At 36.8% G+C, this 22,222-nt stretch overlaps 5 protein-coding genes across 6 annotated transcripts; 1 reads left to right on the forward strand and 4 right to left on the reverse strand.

The window, feature by feature from the left end:
- Nucleotides 1-1,768: 1,768 nt before the first annotated feature.
- Nucleotides 1,769-4,487, reverse strand: LOC147287325 (profilin-like). Its single transcript, XM_086239410.1, has 3 exons — nucleotides 4,296-4,487; nucleotides 3,656-3,793; nucleotides 1,769-2,240 (listed from the first exon to the last, which is right to left on the reverse strand). The coding sequence occupies exons 1-3, from the start codon at nucleotides 4,416-4,418 to the stop codon at nucleotides 2,106-2,108; spliced, it is 396 nt and encodes a 131-aa protein (XP_086095536.1). The 5' UTR covers nucleotides 4,419-4,487; the 3' UTR covers nucleotides 1,769-2,105.
- Nucleotides 4,488-7,365: 2,878 nt separating this feature from the next.
- Nucleotides 7,366-8,992, reverse strand: LOC147287326 (acid phosphatase 1-like). The gene is made up of 3 exons (XM_086242111.1): nucleotides 8,634-8,992; nucleotides 7,709-7,918; nucleotides 7,366-7,546 (listed from the first exon to the last, which is right to left on the reverse strand). Exons 1-3 carry the CDS (start codon nucleotides 8,990-8,992, stop codon nucleotides 7,366-7,368), a joined length of 750 nt encoding a protein of 249 aa, XP_086098237.1.
- Nucleotides 8,993-9,535: 543 nt separating this feature from the next.
- Nucleotides 9,536-12,394, reverse strand: LOC147287327 (acid phosphatase 1-like). The gene is made up of 3 exons (XM_086240612.1): nucleotides 11,994-12,394; nucleotides 10,554-10,763; nucleotides 9,536-9,909 (listed from the first exon to the last, which is right to left on the reverse strand). Exons 1-3 carry the CDS (start codon nucleotides 12,392-12,394, stop codon nucleotides 9,732-9,734), a joined length of 789 nt encoding a protein of 262 aa, XP_086096738.1. The 3' UTR covers nucleotides 9,536-9,731.
- Nucleotides 12,395-15,413: 3,019 nt separating this feature from the next.
- LOC147287328 (small ribosomal subunit protein uS9m-like) lies at nucleotides 15,414-19,358 on the forward strand. Of its 2 annotated transcripts, XM_086241493.1 has the most exons (4): nucleotides 15,465-16,012; nucleotides 16,672-17,112; nucleotides 18,769-18,849; nucleotides 19,022-19,358. In XM_086241493.1, the coding sequence occupies exons 1-4, from the start codon at nucleotides 15,529-15,531 to the stop codon at nucleotides 19,111-19,113; spliced, it is 1,098 nt and encodes a 365-aa protein (XP_086097619.1). In that variant the 5' UTR covers nucleotides 15,465-15,528; the 3' UTR covers nucleotides 19,114-19,358. The 2 variants fall into 2 exon arrangements, with proteins under 2 accessions (XP_086097618.1, XP_086097619.1); XM_086241492.1 differs by lacking the exon at nucleotides 18,769-18,849 and having other exon boundaries at nucleotides 15,414-16,012.
- Nucleotides 19,359-19,716: 358 nt separating this feature from the next.
- Nucleotides 19,717-21,976, reverse strand: ABO5 (ABA Overly-Sensitive 5). Its single transcript, XM_086241122.1, has 2 exons — nucleotides 21,139-21,976; nucleotides 19,717-21,032 (listed from the first exon to the last, which is right to left on the reverse strand). Exons 1-2 carry the CDS (start codon nucleotides 21,919-21,921, stop codon nucleotides 19,827-19,829), a joined length of 1,989 nt encoding a protein of 662 aa, XP_086097248.1. The 5' UTR covers nucleotides 21,922-21,976; the 3' UTR covers nucleotides 19,717-19,826.
- Nucleotides 21,977-22,222: the final 246 nt, after the last annotated feature.

Raw genomic sequence — 22,222 nt, forward strand, 5'->3', positions numbered from 1 at the left:
TGATATGAATGAACGGTCGATTTTGGTCCACATATCATGCTTGCAAAATGTAATTAGACCACATTATTTAGATTAGGCCCCCCCGGTACGTACATACTTTATTATATATAGCAACTCGATCACCTAAATATTTGAGAAATGGGACCGTTAAGTAATTAAGGCCAGCATATATGGGTCAATGTCAATTTGACTAAGCTATGAGAATGAAAATGGATCAATTAATATGTACATGATGAGATAGGACTCCATGGTCAAGCGAACCTTCAGATAGAATAGTCCTTGCAGCCCTGACCCGATCGACCTACCATTATCTGCCCTTATCCACATTTGGACCTCAACCTTCAACAACCTATCAATATCATCTTTTCACGATGTTGATCGGGTCCAACTTTCAAGTGTTTTCCCAGCCCGGGTTTCTACGATTTTATCTCTTTATTCAACACATACAACTTTTTTTGACTTCAACATTTATTTTTAAGACCATTGATAAGAATGCAAAATTGCTGCTTTTTTTTTTTTTATTGCTCCAACACTTTCTATCAATTTTTGTTTCCCAACGAAAAGTGTTAAAAGACAATTAACATCTTAAAAAAAGAGTGCTGCTATTTGCACACCCCTAAATTTCTTTTTGCACACTTTTTTCTCACTTTTTCTCACTTCACACCCCCACACTCCTCTCACAATTAACATTTCTCATATACACACCCCTCCCAATTAGCAAAATATCCCAACTTATACACACCCCTCCCAAAACCCAGACAACACACACCCCACCCTGACACCTCCCTCAGCCACCCCCACCGCCGGCGGGGTTGCCGGTGGCTCAACCCTTCCCTTCTCTTCTCTATCTCCCCCTCTCCTTTCCTTTTTCTCCTTCCATTTCTCTTCTTCCCTCTGCCATCGCCCTCCCCTCCCCCTGCCACACCCCCACAGCCCACCCCCACAGACCACAAACTTCCATACACAACCCACCCCCTCCCTCGCTCCTCCCCCCACCCAACTTGCCACATGCATGCAGAGCCGCCAAGACCACGCCGACCACCTAACCTACCCAGCTCGCCGAAGAAGAAAACCAAAAAAAAAAAAAATTGGAGCGGGTTCGGTGGACCAGTGCCGAACCCGGTGGTTTCGTTCGGTAGGTACCCACCGAACAATCCTATTCTATTCGGCGGGTACCTGTCGAACGAAACCACCGAGTTTGGCACTGGTCCGCCGAACTCGCTGCAAATTTTTTTTTTTTTTGGTTGTCTGCTTAGGTGAGAGGAGAGAGAGAGAGAGAGAGAGAGAGAGAGAGAGAGAGAGAGAGAGGAGGGTGGAAGGTGGGGGGTGGGCTTCGACGGTGAAGAAGAAAAAAATAAGATGGAGATGGGAAGATGGGGTGTGTACGGGGGAGGGGGGGGGGAGATGGGGATGGGGGTGTGTGGGTGAGGGGAGGGCCAAATGGTCTTTTCCCTTGAGTTTTTTTTTTTTTTTTTTAAAAGGTGTGAAAGAAATTTAAGGATGTGCAAATAGTAGCCCTCTAAAAAAAAGAGGTAAGAATAATTGTTTAGATGTATAGGGTTTAAGTTCATGGGCCAAACTGGACTGGACTGGACTTAAACTGAGAGTTTCAGAACATGGGCCAAGCATGAGAACATTGACTTGGCATGCAAGGATCGTCCCTTTTTTGGGACTGAAAGGAACCCTGCTCACTTGCATGCAATTACCATAAATCTCCACTACTTTGTGGGAGAGAAGAAAAGAAGAAGCTATTCTGCCATTACTTGAATAAATGCAAGATCATTTCTCTTTATCATAGAAAAAATATATTTCATTTTATCATATCATAATAAAGATGAAATCCAAGTGTATTCCGAACTTCAAAAAAGAAAATGCAGAGTCAATGGGAGCAAACAAACAGCTAGGTGAATAAATACACAAATTAAGAAAACAAGAAAATCGTCGAAATAAGCAATCCTAAAAGACCAATAGTCACTGCTTGTGTCTGCACATGGTTATTTTCCAGCAACAACACCAGTGCCAGTTCCAGGTCATAGCAAGAAGTAGATGCAAGCCCAAAAATAGATAAATTCAAAATATGGAAACCATGATGGTGGTGAGTTAAGCTACAGGCCCTGATCAATCAGGTAATCTCCCAACCTCTCCACAATCATATTACACTGTCCTGGAGTCAAAGGCTCCTCGTATATACCGAAAATCAGAGCCTGGCCGGTTTTCTTCACAGTAATGCCACCAGATCCCTGCAGTAGAAATCAAATCAAATTAAACTTCATTACACCACTAATGATGCAATCCCACATAAAGATCGAATCAGTCACTGACATATGGACCAAAGCCACCTTGCATAGACAGCAAGAAGAACATGCATTTAGAAAAGGAAATTCAGTTGCAAGTGTGCATAGCTCCATCCGAAATAATGATGGACCTCATAATTCATGAATGACATCCAGTTGTTGGGGAGACTTTTCTATTAAACTTTATAAAAGATGAAGAATATGCAATTAGGCAGCCACGTGTTTGTGTACTTTAGAGAGAGGAAATAGAAAAACCAAAGAGAGGAATATTAAGGTGGTCCACTTGTGGGACTCTTGAAGCTCTATTATTATTCCTTTTAAAGGACAAATCATTATCTAAAGCCATACAATAAGCAGCAAGCCAGAAGGTAGAATGTCCAGTGCAGGATGGAATTGATGGTCGACAGTTTTACAAGTCAAAAAGGTGAAACAACCATGCAGCCCCCTACATATGACATGGGTCCTCATGTAGTATACTTTACAGTCTATTGCTTACTATTATGACAATTCAAGTTAATAATCCTGTGTTTTAAGATAATGACTTGAATAGATCTTTCTCTAAAAAAATTATGGGAATAGAAAATGTCCAAAATTTCAATAAAGGTTATACATGATTAGGACTGCAATCAAGTCAGCTTGGCCTCAAGCTTGCCACAAGTCTAGAACCAAGCTCAAACTGGCTTGTGAACTTGGCTCATTTGGATTGGATATTTTTTAATATAAAATATAGTACTTATTATGTATAATATATAAATCTATATTGACATATAATTATACTAAAATATAATACAGACAAGCCAAGTCCCATCAAGCTCAAGCTCGGGGTCATTACAAATATACAACTTACAAGCTTTGATTGTGGCTTAAGCTCAGCTAGTTAAGCTCAAGATGCCCTCTTGTCGAGCCTAGAAATAACCGGTTGATGATTGGATTAATTTGTGTATAGCCATACCAATTACACTTGAGTATAAAATGTCCACATTTCACATCCACATGTCAATGTCATATGTGAAATGCAAGCCTATAGACTAATTTTCCTTAAAACATATGATTTTTCATGTACATTTCTCTACTTTTACTGTGAAATTTGAAGGGAAAATTTAGTAAAACGCTCCATTAGAAATGTCACGCTATGCTCTTAAGTATGTGTTGAATATATATTTACACTCTCCTAAGGTACAACATGTTTTTTAGTAGTTACACATGATATGAACGGTTGAGATACATGTTTTTAATACCAAAGTTATAAAACTGAAGCGCAGTTACAAGAACAGAATGGAAACAATAATATCAAAATGATTAACTATTCTATAATAAACGAGAACCACTTGAAGAAAAAGATCAGTAAAATATAAACAAACCTTTTTTCCACGAATTACAGCTCCACCCTCCCCCTGAATAACCATGTACTTTATGCCACCAAGGTGTAGCCCAGTTGGGGCAAGAGACCCCGGCTCATCGAAATCTTTCATTACCGCTGTAATTTCTTCAGGCTTAAACTGCGCATAAATAAATATATAAATAAGAAAATCAATCTCACGCAGTCACGCTCACACAGCCACAGCTAAAACTAAAACACAGGACACCAAATGTACTTGTGATGCAAAGGCCACATATTCTCTATCTTAATTCCTATCATACATTGTTCGCATTCGAAGAAAATTGGCAGCAAAACAGAACACATTTTCTCAGCAGCCAAACGAAGCTCAAAAACAAAAATTTCAACATGCGGAGCACAGATCCTTTCGAAAAATATCAAAATCACAAATCAAATCGAGCAATCACTGAGAAAAACATGAGTAGTAGTGTTTAATCAGTATCCATTGGTTTTACTATTACGAGTCCTTGCATTTCCAATCCGATTCCTTTGCCGCGAAAACACAAATTTTCCGGGAAAACAAACAAACAGAGCCAATTTGCACAGATCTAATGAAATGAATCCATACAACCAAACAATAGCGAAATCAAATTCATAATAGCAGAGAAAGTAGTAGAAGGAACCTTCGGGAAGCCGGAGCTCTGGGCCCACACACTACCGTCGTGACCGACGATGGCCGAGGAGGCGAGGTGGTTGCCGTCGATCTCGCACATCAAGTGCTCGTCGACATAAGTCTGCCACGACATTTTCTGATCGAATCGTCTCGATTTATGAAAATTTACGAAAATTTATTTTCTGATTATTTTCTTTGGTCTGAACACTCTCTCGTTAGAAGGAGAAATGTATATATATATATATATACATATATAAAGGTTTAATTATCAATTTATCACATAAAATTGTAATTCATTTTCACTTTTCAAAGTTAAAAGATTTTTTATTCCAGATTATTATTTTGCAAGATTGTAACAATTCCGTTAAAAATGATGACTTGACAGTTAATACTGATATGGCACGCTAGATGTACGCTACGTGTCACATCTTTGCTTTTATTTTCAGATTTTTTTATTTTTTTATTTTTATAAACTTTAAAAATTAATTAAAAATAACTCTAAACTCAAACAAATACATAGAAAATTCCTACGGACTCGTCTTGACTAGCACTAATTTACTATCAGGTTAAATTACCAATTTTCCCTTTAAACATTTAAAAAAAAATTAGAATGTCCAAATTTATTTCTAAAAAATTGAAATAAATTTCCCTCTATTAAATAAATTCTAGAATTTTCGTAAACTATTGGACAAATTCTCAAAAATATTTTGAAAATTACCAAAATTCTGTTTTAGAGAATTATTTCGAGAATTTACAGAAATTGTAGAATTTTTCTAGAATTTATTTTCCTCTAAGACTGAGAGGTCTTTTGGGTAACAAATGTTCACGAGAAAGGTATTGTTAGGTTTTAGAAAACTAACGGTGCAGACTTCATATTTTTGGGAGTTTGGGAGATTATTCTATGAATTTTCAAAGAGTTTAGAGTATTTTAATTTTTTAGAAATAAATTTGGACTTTTCCAATTTTCTGGAAATTTTTATAGGAAAAATTGGCATTTTGATCCTATATTAAATTAGTACTAGTCAAGACAAGTCAATAGGAATTTTTTGTATATTTTTCTAAGTTCGGAGCTATTTTTAATTAATTTTCAAAGTTTATAAAAATAGGAAAATAAAAAAAATCAGAAAATACAAAAAAAGATGTGACACATGGCGCACATCCAACTCGCCGCGTCAGCATTAACTGCCAGGTCATCATTTTTAACGGAATTGTTGACGGAATAAGGTAAAATGAGACACGGATGTAAGTTACAGGTGGTAATCTGGGACACTGATGTAAGTTACAGGTGTTAATCTGGGAAAAAAAAACTTTCAGGTGACAAAGTGAGAATGAGTTACAGTTTTGGGTGGTAAATCGATAATTAAGCCTATATATAAATGATAAAGTGAAATTTGGTGGGGCCAATGAACCGTTATACAACATGTTGGTGTTGCGTCAGTGATCGCCTCTCAGCCGTTAGATTTGGATACGAATCATACGATTGAATGAGCGTAAAAATTCCATTGCAAAAAGAAAAGGTTTGAAACAATTGGGATTTTTTGGATTGAAAATGCTAAGAATGGTAACCATGAAATTATTATCATTCCAATGTTTGGTTTGTGAGTAATAGAAATCAAAAATTGTTTTTTAATATTATGTTTGAAATTTATTTAGTAATTTATAATGAGAATAATTTGGTAATAAGAATACACAATAAATGCTTTCCTATAAAAAGAGCAAACCTAAGGGAGTCAAAGGGTTTCAAATTATCCTCTTCATATTATCTTATCTTATACTCATATAAAATATAGTACATTACTACATTCCCAAAAATGTAATTATCAAATATAATATGAAATTTCATACTCATTCTCAAGTTCCAAATCTACTAACCAAATGGACCTGTGAGTTAGAGCACTCCTTGAAGATACTCTAATGCGGTAGTGGAAATGTGGACTATGCTTTTTTTGTTCAATAGATTTGCACGGAGGAAAAAGAAGCAAAGATTACAATAACAATACATGAGCACTATAATTAATTAATGGGATTATAATGGTTGGAAATGAGCCGACAAAAAGTATAAAGGCCAGTAGCACACATCCTCAGAATTAACATGAATCAGAATGAGTAAGTACTAGAATAAGTATGAATCAGAATTAGTCTAAATCGGAACCAGCAATTCTCATTAACATGTTTACCAATTATTAGGAATCATAATGAAAATAAAATTGATTCTCATAAACGTTTTTACTAATCCGCAGGAATCAGAATCAAAACAAGTTTGATTACTAAAATGCCTTTATACAAAATTAATAATATTTATGTCAACTATTAAATAATCAAAATTTTTTAAATGAGAAAAAAAAAATTTTACCACAATAAATTATACCACAATAGTTTGAAAAAATTAATTTTTATACTTTTAATTATAAGTTATAATATTTTAGAAATATTGATGTGGTGTAAAAATAAAAAATAAAAATTTGATATAATCTATGTTAAAATGCTAATAATAGAGGCCTTCATTATACAAAAAAATAAATATTAACCTCGTCTAAATTGAGTATGGTGTCATCTTATGGTTTTTGGATTTTAGCTATAGAGGGTATTTTTGGATCATCAAAAAATATGTGAGGGTAGTTTTGGATTATCAGAAAATATGTGAGGATATTCTGGACATAAAATTTCTATTCCGATTCCCTATCTCCCATTCCGAACCCCTCTTAAGGAATCCAATTCCTCCAAAATTATGAATCTCGATCATTCCTAATTTCATATGGGTCCCACATCCATTTCTATTCCCTTATATGTTAATAAACACATGAATGAAAATGTGAATAATTCTCAAATGTTAATTAATAAACACAAAAATGAGAATCATTAATCACATTCCTCCCATTCCTCCCATTTCCATTCGTGATTAGTAAACATGCCCTAAAAGGAATGAGAAGGGGGAGCTGATGGCCAATTTGACTTGTATAGCCCAGAATCCAAATGGTGTATTTAGCACATTGGCATTTTTTATTTGTTCAATGAAACCTTATTCAAACATACAAACCCTTCAGCTAAAAAAAAAAAAAAAAAAACAAACAAACCAACATTCAAGTAAGGTAATACATTGGACCAGGCAACTTGAAGGTTCGAATGTTGGCCACATTTGTCCCCAAGAGATCACTCCATTGATCACCAATGTTGCCTATTATTCTATATCCACTCTTCTTAAGCTTCTCTATCTCGGCTGATTTAAACTCAAGTGCTGTGTTGCCAGAATTAGAGGATCCCCTGCAACCGAAAATGTCACTAAAATATGAACAACACCAAACCAATACAATAAAAGAGTCGATCTCTTTGCTTAATTAAGAAAGCAAAGTTAATGAATATACGAATTTAAATCAAAGAACTCTAAAGATCGAAATTTGCATATATATATATATATGTGCTTACTTTAGTATAATCTTTTCCCAAGTGTGATATCCCACATTCTTCAAATTGGTTATTGTCACATTTCTCTGATCTTCTGCTCTTCCTGATATGATTGCAACCTTAACTCCAAGTTTCAACAACTTCTTGTACAGTTTAAGAATCTCAGGCAAAGCTGGGGCTTTGCCTTTGTAGACCCACTCATTGAATGAAGTGATGTTAAATGGCTCCAACCTGAAATTTCATAGATGTATAAACTATATATTATTAAGAGTGCTTAATTATTACCATTCAAATGCAAAATAACATTGTTGATCGAATTTGTTGCTAGTAATTATACAAGAGAATAAATTATTCAGATTTTGTTACAAGGTGAGATGTTTAACCAATTGGTAATTTTTTGGATTTTTTTGGTAATTTCCTATTTCTTTTATTACAAGGTGAGTTGTGATGGTCAACTAGCTAGCATATATTAACTTCTTATTTCTTTTATGGATATGGATTTTGTGTGTGCTTATTTTTACTAGTTTCAATCCAAATCATTAATTACAAATCTAAAAGTTATAAATGCATAGATGCATAATATCCAAGGGTTATAACGCTTTTGCAGCTTTGCTCATCCAGAGTGGCGGATCCAAATCAACATTCATAGGGTCCATTGCCCCATGGTCCTCCTTTTTGGATTCGTCCATACTCACACACCCTTAGATTTATAATTTACAATTAAAAGTCAAACAAAAATAAATAGAGAAAAAGCAAAACGGAGGGTGGATATCTTTTTCTAAAAGCATTATTAACTTATGGACCCAATAACTCTTGCACATGATTGATGTGAGAATGCGAGATAGTCCAAATGTAAAATGAAATAAATGAAATATATGGAAATGAAAAGAATGAGAATCATTTATACGTATAATATTTTTGCGATATTAATTAACTAAAGACTTACCCAAATCCATGCTTAGTAAAATAAGGGAGATTAGAGAGTGTAGTCTCATCTAGATCAAATATCCATAAGTTGTTTCCATCCTTTGTAAGGTTGAGGCTCTTAGCATAGAGAAAAGCCTCCCTAGCAACCACTTTTGAGTCTTCCCTGAGCTGGTGGCCAAGCATGTAGTGCCTTACATAGCCTTCACACTCTGCTGGAATAGTCTTCCAGCCAACCACATTGTTAGTTTCTACACCCAGTCGCCAACTCAGGCACGACACGCCGGGAACATGGCTGGTTGTAGGTGGCTCATAACCTTGGGTTAATGTTGCCATGATTGTGGCTAGGAACAAGAGTACTGCCATTGCCAATACTTTCATGGTAGTATGCATATATGCCTGTTATATTTTTGCGAGGAAACTTAATTTGTTGCTTGGAATTACCAATTGTACGTGCTTCTTTAAATAGGCCCTACCAAGTTAAGTGACCCTAGCTTTTGGAGATAATTACTTGGGTACCCCTAGTTATATATGGTTATACGCGTACATATGTAATTTTTTTTAAAAATTTGGTTTTTATATTTTTCAAAAGATACGAAAAAAACGTGTATTTTAAATCCAAACATATAATACATATACTATTCACGTATTATATCCGATTTTTTCACTGTACTCTTAGAGCAAATATTCTGAATAATAGATATACATGTTTTTGCTGCCGACCCGTATATTACTAACTATACTGCATATAGTATATGGTACGTTGTCCTTTATGATCGAGTTTGAATACTCCTTTTGGGATCAATTAATACACCTAAAAATTTCAAATTTGTGCTCTAAATTTGAATTTTAAATTTTCATAAATTCATACATAAGCCCACTTTAAAACCTAATTTTTTTTTAAACAAGTAAACAACATTCATATGTAATAAGACATTATTTGAGATCTAAATTTAAGATCTCAAACATTATGGCAGAACAATACGTACTTCACATACATTTTTTGTTTGTTGAAAATCAGGGCCAAAAGGTGTATTTAGCACAGTGTCATTTTTTATTTGGTCGATAGAGCCTTATTCAAATCTCTTTGTAATAAGAAAAAGGAAAATCAATCATATAGTCAACTAATGTAGTACATTGGATCAGGAAACTTGAAGGTCCGATTGCCGACATTTGTCCCCAAGAGATCACTCCATTGATCACCAGCGTTCCCTATTATTCTATATCCACTCTCCTCAATCTTCTTTCTCTCTGCTGATTTATACACAAGTGATGTGTTACCAGAATAAGACGATCCCCTGCAAACGTACCAAAAGATGCAATATTAATGCAATACAAGCCAATACAAGAAAAACCTATATATTTGGTTAATTAAGGAACAATATTAATGCAAGTAATTGATTCCCTGGCCAAAAAAAAAAAAAACAATATTAAAACAAGGGATTCCAAATTTGTCTACCAAAGTTGGATCCCAATAGAAGTGTACGTCAGTATACCATATACATCATCTAGTAATTAACCACTAAACTAAGTATAAATCTTTAGGTTAATTTGGTATTATTAACCACATAAATTTGGTATTATTAACAAAATTAAACAAATTATAAATCTTTAGGTTAATTTGCATCTGTACTTATAAAAAAAAATGTTTGTGCGTGTAATTTTTTATGGGTGACGATTTTCACATTTTAATTTTGTACACTTTCCACTCTTTCCTTTAAAATAAGATGGAGAAATGCAAATTTGCAAAATAAGAGTGCTTAAATATGCCCACTCATAAAGTACATTCTTGAAAAAACCGAATTTAAATTTGTTTTCACATTTTCTCATTTTCCAAATAGAATGTAGCTTTGTTTTGGTAAAACAATACAACTACATTATAATTAAGCACTCTTTAGATTGGTTAATAAATATAGGTAGGAAATTGCATATATGTGCTTACTTGAGTACAAGCTTTTCCCAAGTGTGATATCCAACATTCTTTAGATTGGTTGCGGTGACATCTCTTTGAGCTTCTCCTCTTCCTGTTATGAATGCAACCTTAATTCCGAGTTTTAACAGCTTTTTGTACAGCTTAAGACTCTCAGGCAAAGCTGGGGCTGTGCCTTCGTAGACCCACTCATCGAATGAAGTGGAATTATATACCTCCGCCCTGAAATTTCAAACACGACAAAAAAAATTCTTAAAGAAATCACATGATGTGATGTGCCAACTGCCAACCATCCAAATTATCCAAAAATATTTTATTTCTAGAATTTCTCAATGATTAATTGCTTTTATTAATTTTGTTCCATTTGAATCAACTACTTTGACCAGATCAATTTGGACTATGTGTGTGTGTGTTAGTTAAAGTGTCCAAAATTCAAAATATAATAAACTCCTAATTATACCCTATTACTTTTTATGTTTATCTTTGTCGCGGTGCAATTTTATATCAGCCAAAAGCACATGCAACTCCTTAATTCTTTTCTTTTTTTGGGTAAAGTGGGGGCTTCAAAGCCCAAACAAAGCACATGCAACTTTTGTTCAATTTTTGGAACATTAAAAGATCATAAATGACATATAGATGAGCCATCACATATAACTGTTCTTAACTTTATGATTATTTGGATGTATAATATCAACATGAAGAGAAAAAAGAGAGAGATAGAGAGCAAATAAAATATATATGAAAGGAGAGCTAGACGTACGTACTCTTAAAATAGGGAAATAATTAAAAGAGAAAAGCATTACAAAAATTCATTAAGAATATGAAGGAGAGGAGTAGAGCGTTACGAAAAAAATGAGAGAACAATTTTATTATTGAAAGAAGAAAGAATAAGGCTAGTACTTTTTTCCAATAAATACATTGCTTGTGAAAGTCCATAATTTAGAAGGTCAAAGTATTAATACTAGTAGTATAAACTACTAAGAAAAATACTTCAAAATTACAGTTTGGTATTAATATATAAAAAATAAATATTTCAGATTTTATTACAAGGTGAATTGTTAAACCAAATATTGAAGCAAATTAATCGTGGAAATATAGCTATACATATAGCATGGGAAATATACAAAGAAGTCAAGCCTCGATCCGTAACATCAAATTAAGTGTATGTAATTGATCAAGATCAACCAACTTTAATTAATTTCTAATTTTTTATAAGCATTAATTATTTTATAGGCAAAACTCTCCCACATCTCTGGCACATGAGTGTGAATGTGAGAATAGAGAGAACGCGCGCAAATGCTTTAGTATGAATTGGAATGGAAATAAAAGAAATGAGAATCATTCATTTGTACTTATAAATTGATAATCATTTTGGCGACATTAACTAATTTTTTTTTGGTTTCAAATAAATAAGACCAAAATGTAGTTGAGGGATATTAACTAATGACTTACCCAAATCCATTCTCAGCATAATAAGGAAGATTAGAGAGTGTAGTCTCATCCACATCAAATATCCATAAGTTCTTTCCATCATTTGTGAGATTGAGGCTCTTAGCATAGAGAAAAGCCTCCCTTGCAACCACTTTGGAGTCTTTTCTGTACCGGTGGCCAAGCATGTAATGTCCTACATACCCTTCACACTCTGCTGGAACAGTCGTCCAGCCTCTGATGTTGTTAGTTTCCACACCCAGTCGCCAACTCAGGCACGACACGCCGGGAACATGGCTGCCACCGGAACCCGCTTGTGGCCGGAGGAGGTGAATTAGCTTGTGGGTTGTAGGTGGGTCATAAGCTTTGGTTGTTGCCAAAATTGTGGCTAGGAAGACCAAGAAGAGTAGTGGCAATATTTTCATGGCATGCATTTTGGTGAGGAAACTAATTTGTTGCTTGGAATTGCCAATATTGGTTCTTTAAATAGGCTCTACAAAGTTAAATGACCCTAGCTTTTGAGGATAATTACTTGGGTGCCCCTAGTTATGGTTTGCCGTTTGCCCAATTGTCCTATACTCCCATTGTTATAATGAGTCATATTGAGTTGGAGTACTCGATTATTTGAGGTCGATGCACCTGGGTATTTGTTCTCATTGCTTTATGCTTAAGTTTACCTAAATTAGCTAGCTAGCTAGCTAGATAGACTAATTAATACTTCACATTTTTCACATCCATGTTGAAATATTAACATATTCAATATGTTACTAATATTTCTATGCTTTTTCAAGAATATCAATGCATACAAAGCTTGGGTTTGAAAAGAATACATTTCTTTTGACCAGCTGTAAGAAACAGATCAAATACAAAATCATGAAAAGTGAAACCGGCCACACATATACTCCAAAAAAAACAAACCTAATCAAATATAATATTGTAATCAATTTAAATATAAAGTGATTGGCATGCACAACTACCAATTATAAATCTTAACTGAAGGATTTTTCTTTTGGATTGGATTAATTTGAAGATTTAAAGACAAGAACTAGCTGTACGCCTGTACGTACGTGAATAATATATTGTTGTTGATTGGTATAGCCTTTTTTTTTTTGGGGTAAAACTTATCAATTGGCATATTCTTTTATACCACTAAAAAATAAGCCAAAAGAAGCCATCCCATTCTGCAGATGTTATCACTTTGTTACGTATAGCATAAATTTAATTGGAAAAAATAACAATGTGACAATAATGTTAAACTAAACCACATAGAAACAAGAGCTGCAAATTAAGTTGTGCTTTAAATGTGACACAAAGAAAACAGTTGTGCTAGCTTTTAATTAGGAAATTTTCATATTCAAATTTTGTCATTGCAAGAAGGATTTGTTCTATGAAACCTTTTCAACTGCAACTAGGAATTGTTAAGTTTGGAAGAATAGAGCATATGGAAGAATATTGATTTTCCTATTGATTAGAAAGTTACACAGAATACATACCATTTATATGGTGATGTGAAGAAACTGTTACAAAGAAACTGTCCTAGGAAACTAATTACAAGCAATTAAATGTAATAACTGTACAATAACTGTAATAATATGCAATAATTGTAATTAAGGAGAATAACTCTCGTAACACTCCCCCTCAAGTTGGAGAGTGAATATCATGAAGTCCCAACTTGTGACTTAAGTGTTGAAACTGTTCTCTGCCAATTAAGGATTTTTTGCAATGTGAAGAGAAGCTTGATTATCACCCATCTCTCCCTTTGAGTGCTGCTTCTCCCACTTTTGTGGTGATTTTTTTCAAATTTTCTTGTGTTTTGTCCACCCTCTTAGTGGTGGTTTGATTTGAAGTTTTCATCTCTCTTCTTGAGATCTATCCTGTTTGTGGAGTTTGTTTCACCCTTTGGTGGTGACTTTTGCTTCACCCTTTTTGTGGTGATTTTTGCTTGAGCTTTATGCTCAGACCTGGAGATCTTTACTCCCCTTGTTTTCGTTCTCAATTTCTTGTCGCCAAGCATCGGACATTCGCGGCCTCCGCCTGTTCCCACCTCCCGGCCTGTCATCTTCGTCTTTCGGCGATGATGGTTGGATCGTGGTTGTCGTCATATCATTGGAAGATGTGTGCTTCGGCTCAGGTGTTCGCACCTCCATCTTCCTCGGTTACGGTTACTCTTTATTTTCTGGAGTCTCTCTGGCTCCTTTGGTGGATGTGGTTCTTGCTCGGTGCTGACACGATAAGATATTGGGGATTCTATGGGTTCTGCTCACTTTCACCTCACGATGTTTATCGGCTTCCAACCACTGGCGGAGTGGCTCTCATGACCCACCTCCTTAGCCTAGGGTTTGGCTTTCTGTTTAGATAGGCTTTATTGTTTGGGCCACTTATTATCTATTTTTTATGTTTTTGGCTTATGGGCTCCTACTTTGTATTCTCAATGCCTTTTGAGCTCTTTTAATGCAATTCTTATTTCGACCCAAAAAAAAAATATATATATATATCACAAGTAACTACTAACTAGCTATATCGGCTAACCATGTAGGAGGACAAACCTCCCACACAAGTTGATTTGAAAAAGAAACAACAAAATTCTTCTAAGGGTTATTTTTAAGATGTTTTAAGAATTTTAACAAAACAAAAATATATTTTAAAAGTTGGTTATATGTATTGAGAATATGTTATGTCTTCTAAACTTATGTAATTGGTGTTGTGAAAAATTGAGGAAAAAAAAGGCTAAATGACATTGTTGGTCCCTGTATTCTTATGAAATTTTCACTTTGGTTTTGTTATTTTAATTTTAGTAATTTCAGTTTTGTATTTTTAATACGATAGAAATTAGATTCAAATTGTTAACTGCCAATTGTTGACGAAAGCCTGATGTGACAGCATGTGCTTCGCACATGAGTGGCATTTCGAACATCTTACTTAGCTTAGATGCCTATGTAAGCCTTTACCTGCCATTAAACATAATTAGTATTTGACACTAAAACCTTTTATTTTTCCAAATTAATTGTGTTTAATGACGGTAGGAGGCTTACATAAGCATCCAAGCGGAGTAAAATGTCCTAAAACACATTAAATTTTCCGTCAACATTTAACTAGAGTTAATAATTTGAACTTAGTTATTATAATATTGAAAGTACACGATAGAAATTGCTGAAATTAAAACAACATGACCAAAGTAGAAATTTAACGAAATTACAATGATCAAAAACATTCGGCCAACAAAAGTAAACATGGTTCATCAGCCCAAAACTAAACGAACTAACGGGTTGACCCAAAAATACAAGGCTTGAAGTTGGCTTAAACTAGATGAAGCCCAAGCCCAATTTTGGAAGTCCTTTACATCAGAAACCCCCTGCTGGCAAACCCTCTCTCTCTCTCTCTCTCTCTCTCTCTCTCTCTCTCTCTCTCTCCGGCGTATCGCCGCTTGCTGTGTTTATTGTTAAACCCTGAAAATTAAAAAATTAAAAGAAAAAGTAAAAACCCTCACATTTCTCTCTCTCTCTCTCTCTCTCTCTCTCTCTCTCTCTCTCTCTCTCTCTTGTGCTTCTTCTTCATCACCATGCTCTCTCGTCTCCTTCCCAAACCCTCACATTTCTCTCTCCTCACCCGAATCTCCTCGAAATTCCACTTATACACCCAACCCCACTCCCCTCCCAAAATCCCTAATTTCACCACCTTCTCCCCCAAATTCTTCTCCACCGATAATGGCAATGACCAATCCCAATCCGACGTCTGGAAGCTTTCTCGGGAAGCCGATGAGAAGTTCGACCCTTTGTTTGGCGGCGAGGGCTCCGCTGGAGACGTCGCCGGAGACGCCGATTCGTGGTTGAAAGCGAAAGGAAGCGATGAGTGGGACACGGTGGAGGGGTACAAGCCGTGGAGCTTGGGAGAGGAGGAGAAGAGCGGCGATGGCGGAAGCGGGTTGTTCGATTTCGGTGAGGGCCAGACAGCTCAGGCTAGTATTAGTGCGGAGAGTGAGATATCGGCCGAGGATGCTAAGAGGCTTGAGAGAGAGGAGCAGGGGCTCAATGCTATTCTCAAAGGTAATTTCTTTTTGTTAATTTTTAGGATTCAATCTGATTTGCATACACATTGATGTATATGCAGTTTGGAATTGTATATATGATAAAGAATAGAAAAGTGTAGGGGTTAATAGAAACACTTGTACTATACTATTGGCTATTGGGCTGATTTGGGTATCAAGCAATTGTTTGTTTGCTGCTGAATGCGTGTTCAGCAGGACTTGATTGAAAACGTGTTGAGAAGTTTGTAAGTTTAAGCAAGCAATTTTATTATACAATGTTCGTGTGTGTATTTTCTGTTTCCGTCTGAGTCCTGATTTTGATTTTGAGAGTTACTACTTGTTGATTAATGGTAGAAGGAGTTAAAATTAACAGATATTTGCTAAGGTTAGCTGCAAATATTCCACATGTGGCATAAAGCTAGTTTTGAAATAATACTCTCTTTTGAATGAAGTTGCTAAGGTTAGCTGCAAATATTAATTTATCAGCTAGATTTTGAAAAGGGGAACCTCCATTTTTGTTTTTTGAGTTTTTTTTTTTTTTTTTTCCTGTGTTTTAACTGTATCAATGATGTGCACTCTTGACTTTTATGGAACTAGTTGAGTGATTCACATTTTTCTCTTATGTCCACCATACAGGTGATTGTTAAATGTTATACTTACTCAGTATGGTAATTGCAGGTCCAAATCGGGCGTTTGGTGACCTTATTGCTGCATCTGGAATCACAGATGAAATGCTCGACACTTTGATTGCATTGAAGGATTTTGATGGTATAGAAGGATTGCCCCCTCTCAGTGAAATAGAAGACATCCGTTACGAGAAAAATACCAGAAAGTCTTCAAGAGCTGAAATAGAGCGCCAGAAACAGGAGGAAGTTGCCAAAGCAAGAGTGAGACAAGTAGATGACAAGGGGAGAGCTTATGGAACAGGAAGAAGGAAATGCAGTATAGCACGTGTCTGGATTCAACCCGGTGATGGTAAATTCCTGATTAATGATAAACAGTTCGACGTCTATTTCCCAATGCTTGATCATCGTGCTGCTCTCCTTCGACCTTTCTCCGAGACAAAGACTTTGGGCCTTTGGGACATCAATTGCACTGTTCAAGGAGGCGGAGTCACAGGTAAATTTAAGTTTGTAGCCACACATCTTATATGATTTATATGTTAACTTCTTCCATCATATTGAATTGTTTGAGATCCATTTCAACTATTTTTTCCCTCCTTTATCCTCGAATGCAATTCATTAACTTGATATGCCAACAAACCACAAATGTGTTTCACTACTTTTTACTTACACGGCCACACTCTCATGGAGAACAGTTTTCTGTCCAGTTCCATATGTTAGTGGACACACTTGCTGTCCACACTCTCATGAAGTCGCATGCTCAATTTGACCCCTTAAAACTGTTCAAACGGCCACTAATAATTTTTTATTTTTTTAGTAAGCTGTTAGTTTGATTTAGTTGGTGGTTAGCTTTATACTTGAAATTAGATATTAAAATGGGAAGAGACCGAAGAAGGAGAGAAGAAAATCAGAGTTCAAAGAATTTATTCTGACCAAAAACTTGAAGAAGTCTTAATTTCCCTTTCATAACAGCTGGAGTAGATGCTTATCAGAGTCTTTGCAGCCTCTCGTATCAACTGATAAAAAAATCCATCATTATTTAAGCCAAACTTATAAATAGCAGGTATTTTTATTCATTTATTGAACTCAACTCTCCTCTTTATTAAAATGTTAGCTTGATGCCTCCAAACAAGTTAATGTATATTTCCATATAAGCTATTATTTCATGTGCGTGAAAAACATGTCTCAACTCAAGGATATTCCTTCAATATTTTGGGTTGGTAGGTCTAAATAGTATATAGGTACAGAAGCTCAAAAATAATCCAGAAGGATACGAATTCAATTGTTGCATGTGTATAAAACAAATATTATGTTCAATTTGCCCTAGATTGGGGATTATGAAATGTTGAAGTTGGACATACCTGCCACATCTGGGGTAGAAGGAGGCCCCTGCTCCGTCGAGAGCATGAAATTTTTTCCGATGTGCACACGCGCCATGTTGATTCTGAAATTGTGTATTTTGTATAGGGTGAATAAACAGTCAGGTTTTTCTAATATTCCTTCGGGATAGCCAAGTTTTTTGTATGAAACCTTTGAAGGTAAAGAAACAGCCAAAATATGCTGCCAGAATTACGAACAAGTTAATTGTAATTTATAAACTATTGTGAGGTTGCTTCTTTTTCTATATACTAGTTGGATACAAAGATATTATAACTTTGTGAGTTAATTACACTTACACCCCTTGAGGTTTATCGTTTTTTCACATACACCCCTTGGGGTTTCAATAATTACACATACACCCCCTGAGGTTTCAAAACTGTTGCATATAACCCCCTATAGTGAGACGAAAATGATGAGAAATTATGCAAAAATGCATGCTAAGGGGTGAAGTGGCCTAATAAGATTACTCAAGGTGTAAGGTCCAACCTCAATACAAATATTTTTTTCTCTTGTAGGGGGTTATATGCAATAGTTTTGAAACCTCAGGGGGTGTATGTGTAATTATTGAAACCTCATGGGGTATATGTGAAAAGACGATAAACTTCAGGGGGTGTAAGTGTAATTAACTCTAACTTTGTTCACATTGTTACCCTTTACAATAAAACCTTTTTTAATAGTAATTTTTTTTTTATATGTTGAGTATGTTAATCCATTGCATGACTTTTCTGTTGTTTATTTCATATATGGAAAATTTAAAAGATGTTTTTGCCAGGCCAAGTTGGAGCAATTCAATTAGGAGTTAGCAGAGCCTTACAAAATTGGGAACCCGACTTCCGTCCTGCACTCAGAGATTGTATTATATTTTTCCCTCTCCTTTGTCTGATTGTTATTCATGATTTATTGGGAGAAACAGATCTTAACACTGCTATCAATTCCATAAAATTGTCAATCAGACTTATTCTTTTACATGATTTTTATATAACTATATGTTCCTTCTTGCTAAACCAGTTCATTTGTCTTTGCAGCTGGTTTCTTGACAAGGGACTCACGTGTGGTGGAAAGGAAGAAACCAGGAAAGGCAAAAGCAAGGAAGAGCTTCCAATGGGTCAAGCGTTGAGCAACTGTTGTGGGCTTGATTCTGCACAACCAGTTTTGTTTGAAACTGCAATTATGATTCACTGCAACTTGTTCAGATTCACTCAAATGGCCTCGCATCGCATTTGTAGTGTAGCTTGTAAGCCTTGTAATAGACCATAGAGTGTCCTAGAAGAATTTTGTAGATTATGTGATCTGAGAAGCTTGCTCAGCATGCTCATTTGAGCTATTCAATTTTGAAGCAAAACACTTATTGGTTTACGATTCTTCCTTGCTTCCACAGCTTACGTTCTGTACTAAAATCTTTTACAATAACGTAAGAAAATTAGTCTTATTTATTTTTGGCTTGGTAGTTGAATTAGTGTGGATGTGTCATTTTGTTGCCAAAATTGTTTGATAAATAAAATATGTATTACACAACTCCACCTTTCAAAAAAATTGAGACTTTATTTTTGTTGAACAAAATTTGAGACTTGAGATCATATTATTAAAGGGCAAGCATTTATAAGCAGAAATATTTCTCACTTAAGATCACTATATTTGTTGCCCACTACCACATGGACAACAAATTTATCAACCGCAGATCCCTTCACCGTACAACTCTATAAGCAAGTTTCTTGAGACGTCCAAGCAACAGCCACATGCTTGGCTGCAATTGAAAATGGCTCCAAAGAGCAAGAATTCAAAATTGGGTACAACTACAACCTTTGCTGGCTATACATCAAAACACTTCCATCACCTTAAAGGGCTAACAACCCAACCTGTGATTGGACTCTGTCTCCGAACTCTAAACTTCCTATGTGAACCACCTTGCAATCGATCAAGCACTGCATATGTGATCGAATCCGGGGTCAATCCCTGCTGCTTAAGTTTTGCATACAGATCCACTGCCTCAGCAGTCCTCCCACACCTCTCAAGACAGTCAAGCAAGATGTTGTAGGTCACAATGTTAGGACAGCAGCCTTGAGCAAGCATGTCTTCGAACAACCTGCACGCCATTTCAACTCTATCGGTCTTGCCAAAGCACTCAATGAGAGTGCTGTAGGTGACAACATCTGGGCTGAACCCTTTCTCTTGCATCTCCTTAAACCGCATGTGGGCTTCATCCACGTCACCATTCTTCCCAAGGCAGTTGATCAAGGAATTGTAAGAGATAATATCGGGTCTACAATCGCTGCTCTCAAGCTGTTCAAATATAGTCACAGCCTCATCCACCATTCCAGCCCTACCAAAGCTGGAGATCAGAATATTGTAAGTAAATATGTCTGGTGCAGGACCATCAAGTTTCATCTTCTCATACAGTTCATGAAGATGCGATATCTGCTTCAACCTTCCAAGAGTAGATAACACTGTGTTATACATGATAGTGTCAGTGCTTAGCCCTTTCTCATGAATGCTACTCAGCATGTCAATGGCCTCCGCGGTTTTCCCTGCACTGCACAAACTCTCTAACATGGACATGTACGCATCCTGATCTCCCTTGTCATGGAAGCTCCACATGTTGCAGAATAGCCGGTGGGCTTCACTGGCATGACCCAATTTACTCAGCGTCCTCACAAGGTAGGCATATATCGACTTAGTCATGTATTTCTTTGACATCTCCACCACCTCATCAAATCTACCAAGCTGCCCTTGTCCAGCCAGAAGATTCAAAATCACACTGTATGTGAACTCATTGGGCCTGCAATTGTTTTCCACCATTTTCGAGAAGACACGCACGGCCTTCTCAACCATCTTGCTCCTAGCAAGAGCCTGAATCATGGTATTATAAGCAATCAAATTAGGACTACATCCCTTCATTATCATTTCCTGAAACAGAGCCAGAGACTCAACACCTTTACCCATTTTCCCATTCATTCTGATCATGATGGTGTAAGTAAACTCATCGGGCTCACAATGCTTCCTCTTCATGTCTTCAAACACCTTGTCAGCCTGCTCAACCTGTCAAATTTCTGCTGCATATCAGATAATCAGAACCTACAATAAAAACCCACAAACCCATATCCACAGACACACAGAAATTCGAATCCGAACACAAAGTTCAAACCTTTTCATCTTTGGCCAAAGCATCCAGGAGCATGTTGTAAGCAAAAATGTCCAATTTATAGCCTTTGCGGCGAATTTCCATGTAGGTATCGAAAGCTTTGGCGGAGTGGTGAGAGCGCAAGAAGGCCTGGAGCAAGCACTTGTAGGTGTAGCAGTTCATGTTGAGGTTCCATTTCTTCACCAACCCAATACTCGTTTCCAAGTCGTCGCTGTCGCCGAACAGCCCAATGAGGAGATTGACGGTGGAGATGTTGCCACGTATGTTAGAGCGGTCCATGTCGGAAAGGATGGAGCGGACGAGGTCGAAGCGGGCGGGGGAGGAGGACTTGGAGAGGATAAGGAGGAGGCGGTTGCAGGTGAAGGCGTCATGGCGGAAATTCGGAGACAGCGAGGGGCAAAGTCGGAAGAATTTTAGGGCGAGGTCGGGGCTGGGGTTTATTGATTTGAGGATTTCGGAGGCTTCGGCCGGAGTGAGGGAGATGGAGAGGGAGGTGAGGTAGTCGTGGAGGTCGGAGAAGGGGTCTGGTGACGTGGCGGAAGGGGATTGGTTGAGGATGTTGGCGGCTTTGCAGACGAGGTCGCGCCGCGGGAGAGCGTAGCCGCGGATGTCGGTGGGGAGCGGCGGCAGCGGGGACACCTCAGCGGAGAGGGAGCGGCCGGTGGGGGAGCTGGAGGTGATTTTGGCGGTGTATTTAGTGGCGTAGTGGCGGCGCGTGGGGTCCAAGGCGGTGGTTGGGTGAATGGTTTTAGTGAAGAGTAGTTTCGGGTGGTGGCGGCGTCTCATGGTGGTGGTTACTGTCAGTTAGGTGTTCAAAGACAGATACAGAGAGGACTGACTGGCTTTTAGACTTGTTCAAGTAATGTTTATTGTTTGCTGCTGGCTGATGGACACGACACGCCGTTTTTCTGGTCAATACACGACACGTCGTTGTGAGCGAGATTTTTGCCAAGGAATTTGGGCTTGGTTTTCTGCTTGAGTTGACCTGTGAAGTTCGTCTTGTTTGAAGTTGATTCCAAATTTGTGATTGATGTTGTGATGGGGGTAGCTTGAAAGTTTTTGATAATTGTCCATCATTTTGAAAGAT

Source organism: Dryas octopetala, chromosome 4, assembly GCF_963921425.1.
Source record: "Dryas octopetala chromosome 4, drDryOcto1.1, whole genome shotgun sequence".
NCBI classification, from domain to species: Eukaryota; Viridiplantae; Streptophyta; class Magnoliopsida; order Rosales; family Rosaceae; genus Dryas; species Dryas octopetala.

Bases quoted from the DNA above. Each gene is read 5' to 3' on its own strand.
- ABO5 (XM_086241122.1), bottom strand. From the start codon at position 21,921: ATGAGACGCCGCCACCACCCGAAACTACTCTTCACTAAAACCATTCAC. The intron at 21,033-21,138 runs GTTTGAACTTTG...GAAATTTGACAG, and splicing joins CTTTGGCCAAAGATGAAAAG to GTTGAGCAGGCTGACAAGGT.
- LOC147287326 (XM_086242111.1), bottom strand. From the start codon at position 8,992: ATGAAAGTATTGGCAATGGCAGTACTCTTGTTCCTAGCCACAATCATG. The intron at 7,919-8,633 runs GTAAGTCTTTAG...ATGAAATTTCAG, and splicing joins TTTACTAAGCATGGATTTGG to GTTGGAGCCATTTAACATCA. The intron at 7,547-7,708 runs GTAAGCACATAT...TTTCGGTTGCAG, and splicing joins TGGGAAAAGATTATACTAAA to GGGATCCTCTAATTCTGGCA.
- LOC147287327 (XM_086240612.1), bottom strand. From the start codon at position 12,394: ATGAAAATATTGCCACTACTCTTCTTGGTCTTCCTAGCCACAATTTTG. The intron at 10,764-11,993 runs GTAAGTCATTAG...TTGAAATTTCAG, and splicing joins TATGCTGAGAATGGATTTGG to GGCGGAGGTATATAATTCCA. The intron at 9,910-10,553 runs GTAAGCACATAT...GTACGTTTGCAG, and splicing joins TGGGAAAAGCTTGTACTCAA to GGGATCGTCTTATTCTGGTA.
- LOC147287325 (XM_086239410.1), bottom strand. From the start codon at position 4,418: ATGTCGTGGCAGACTTATGTCGACGAGCACTTGATGTGCGAGATCGAC. The intron at 3,794-4,295 runs GTTCCTTCTACT...ATTTATGCGCAG, and splicing joins AGAGCTCCGGCTTCCCGAAG to TTTAAGCCTGAAGAAATTAC. The intron at 2,241-3,655 runs GTTTGTTTATAT...TTTCTACTGCAG, and splicing joins CTGTAATTCGTGGAAAAAAG to GGATCTGGTGGCATTACTGT.
- LOC147287328 (XM_086241493.1), top strand. From the start codon at position 15,529: ATGCTCTCTCGTCTCCTTCCCAAACCCTCACATTTCTCTCTCCTCACC. The intron at 16,013-16,671 runs GTAATTTCTTTT...TGGTAATTGCAG, and splicing joins GCTCAATGCTATTCTCAAAG to GTCCAAATCGGGCGTTTGGT. The intron at 18,850-19,021 runs GTATTATATTTT...TTGTCTTTGCAG, and splicing joins CCGTCCTGCACTCAGAGATT to CTGGTTTCTTGACAAGGGAC.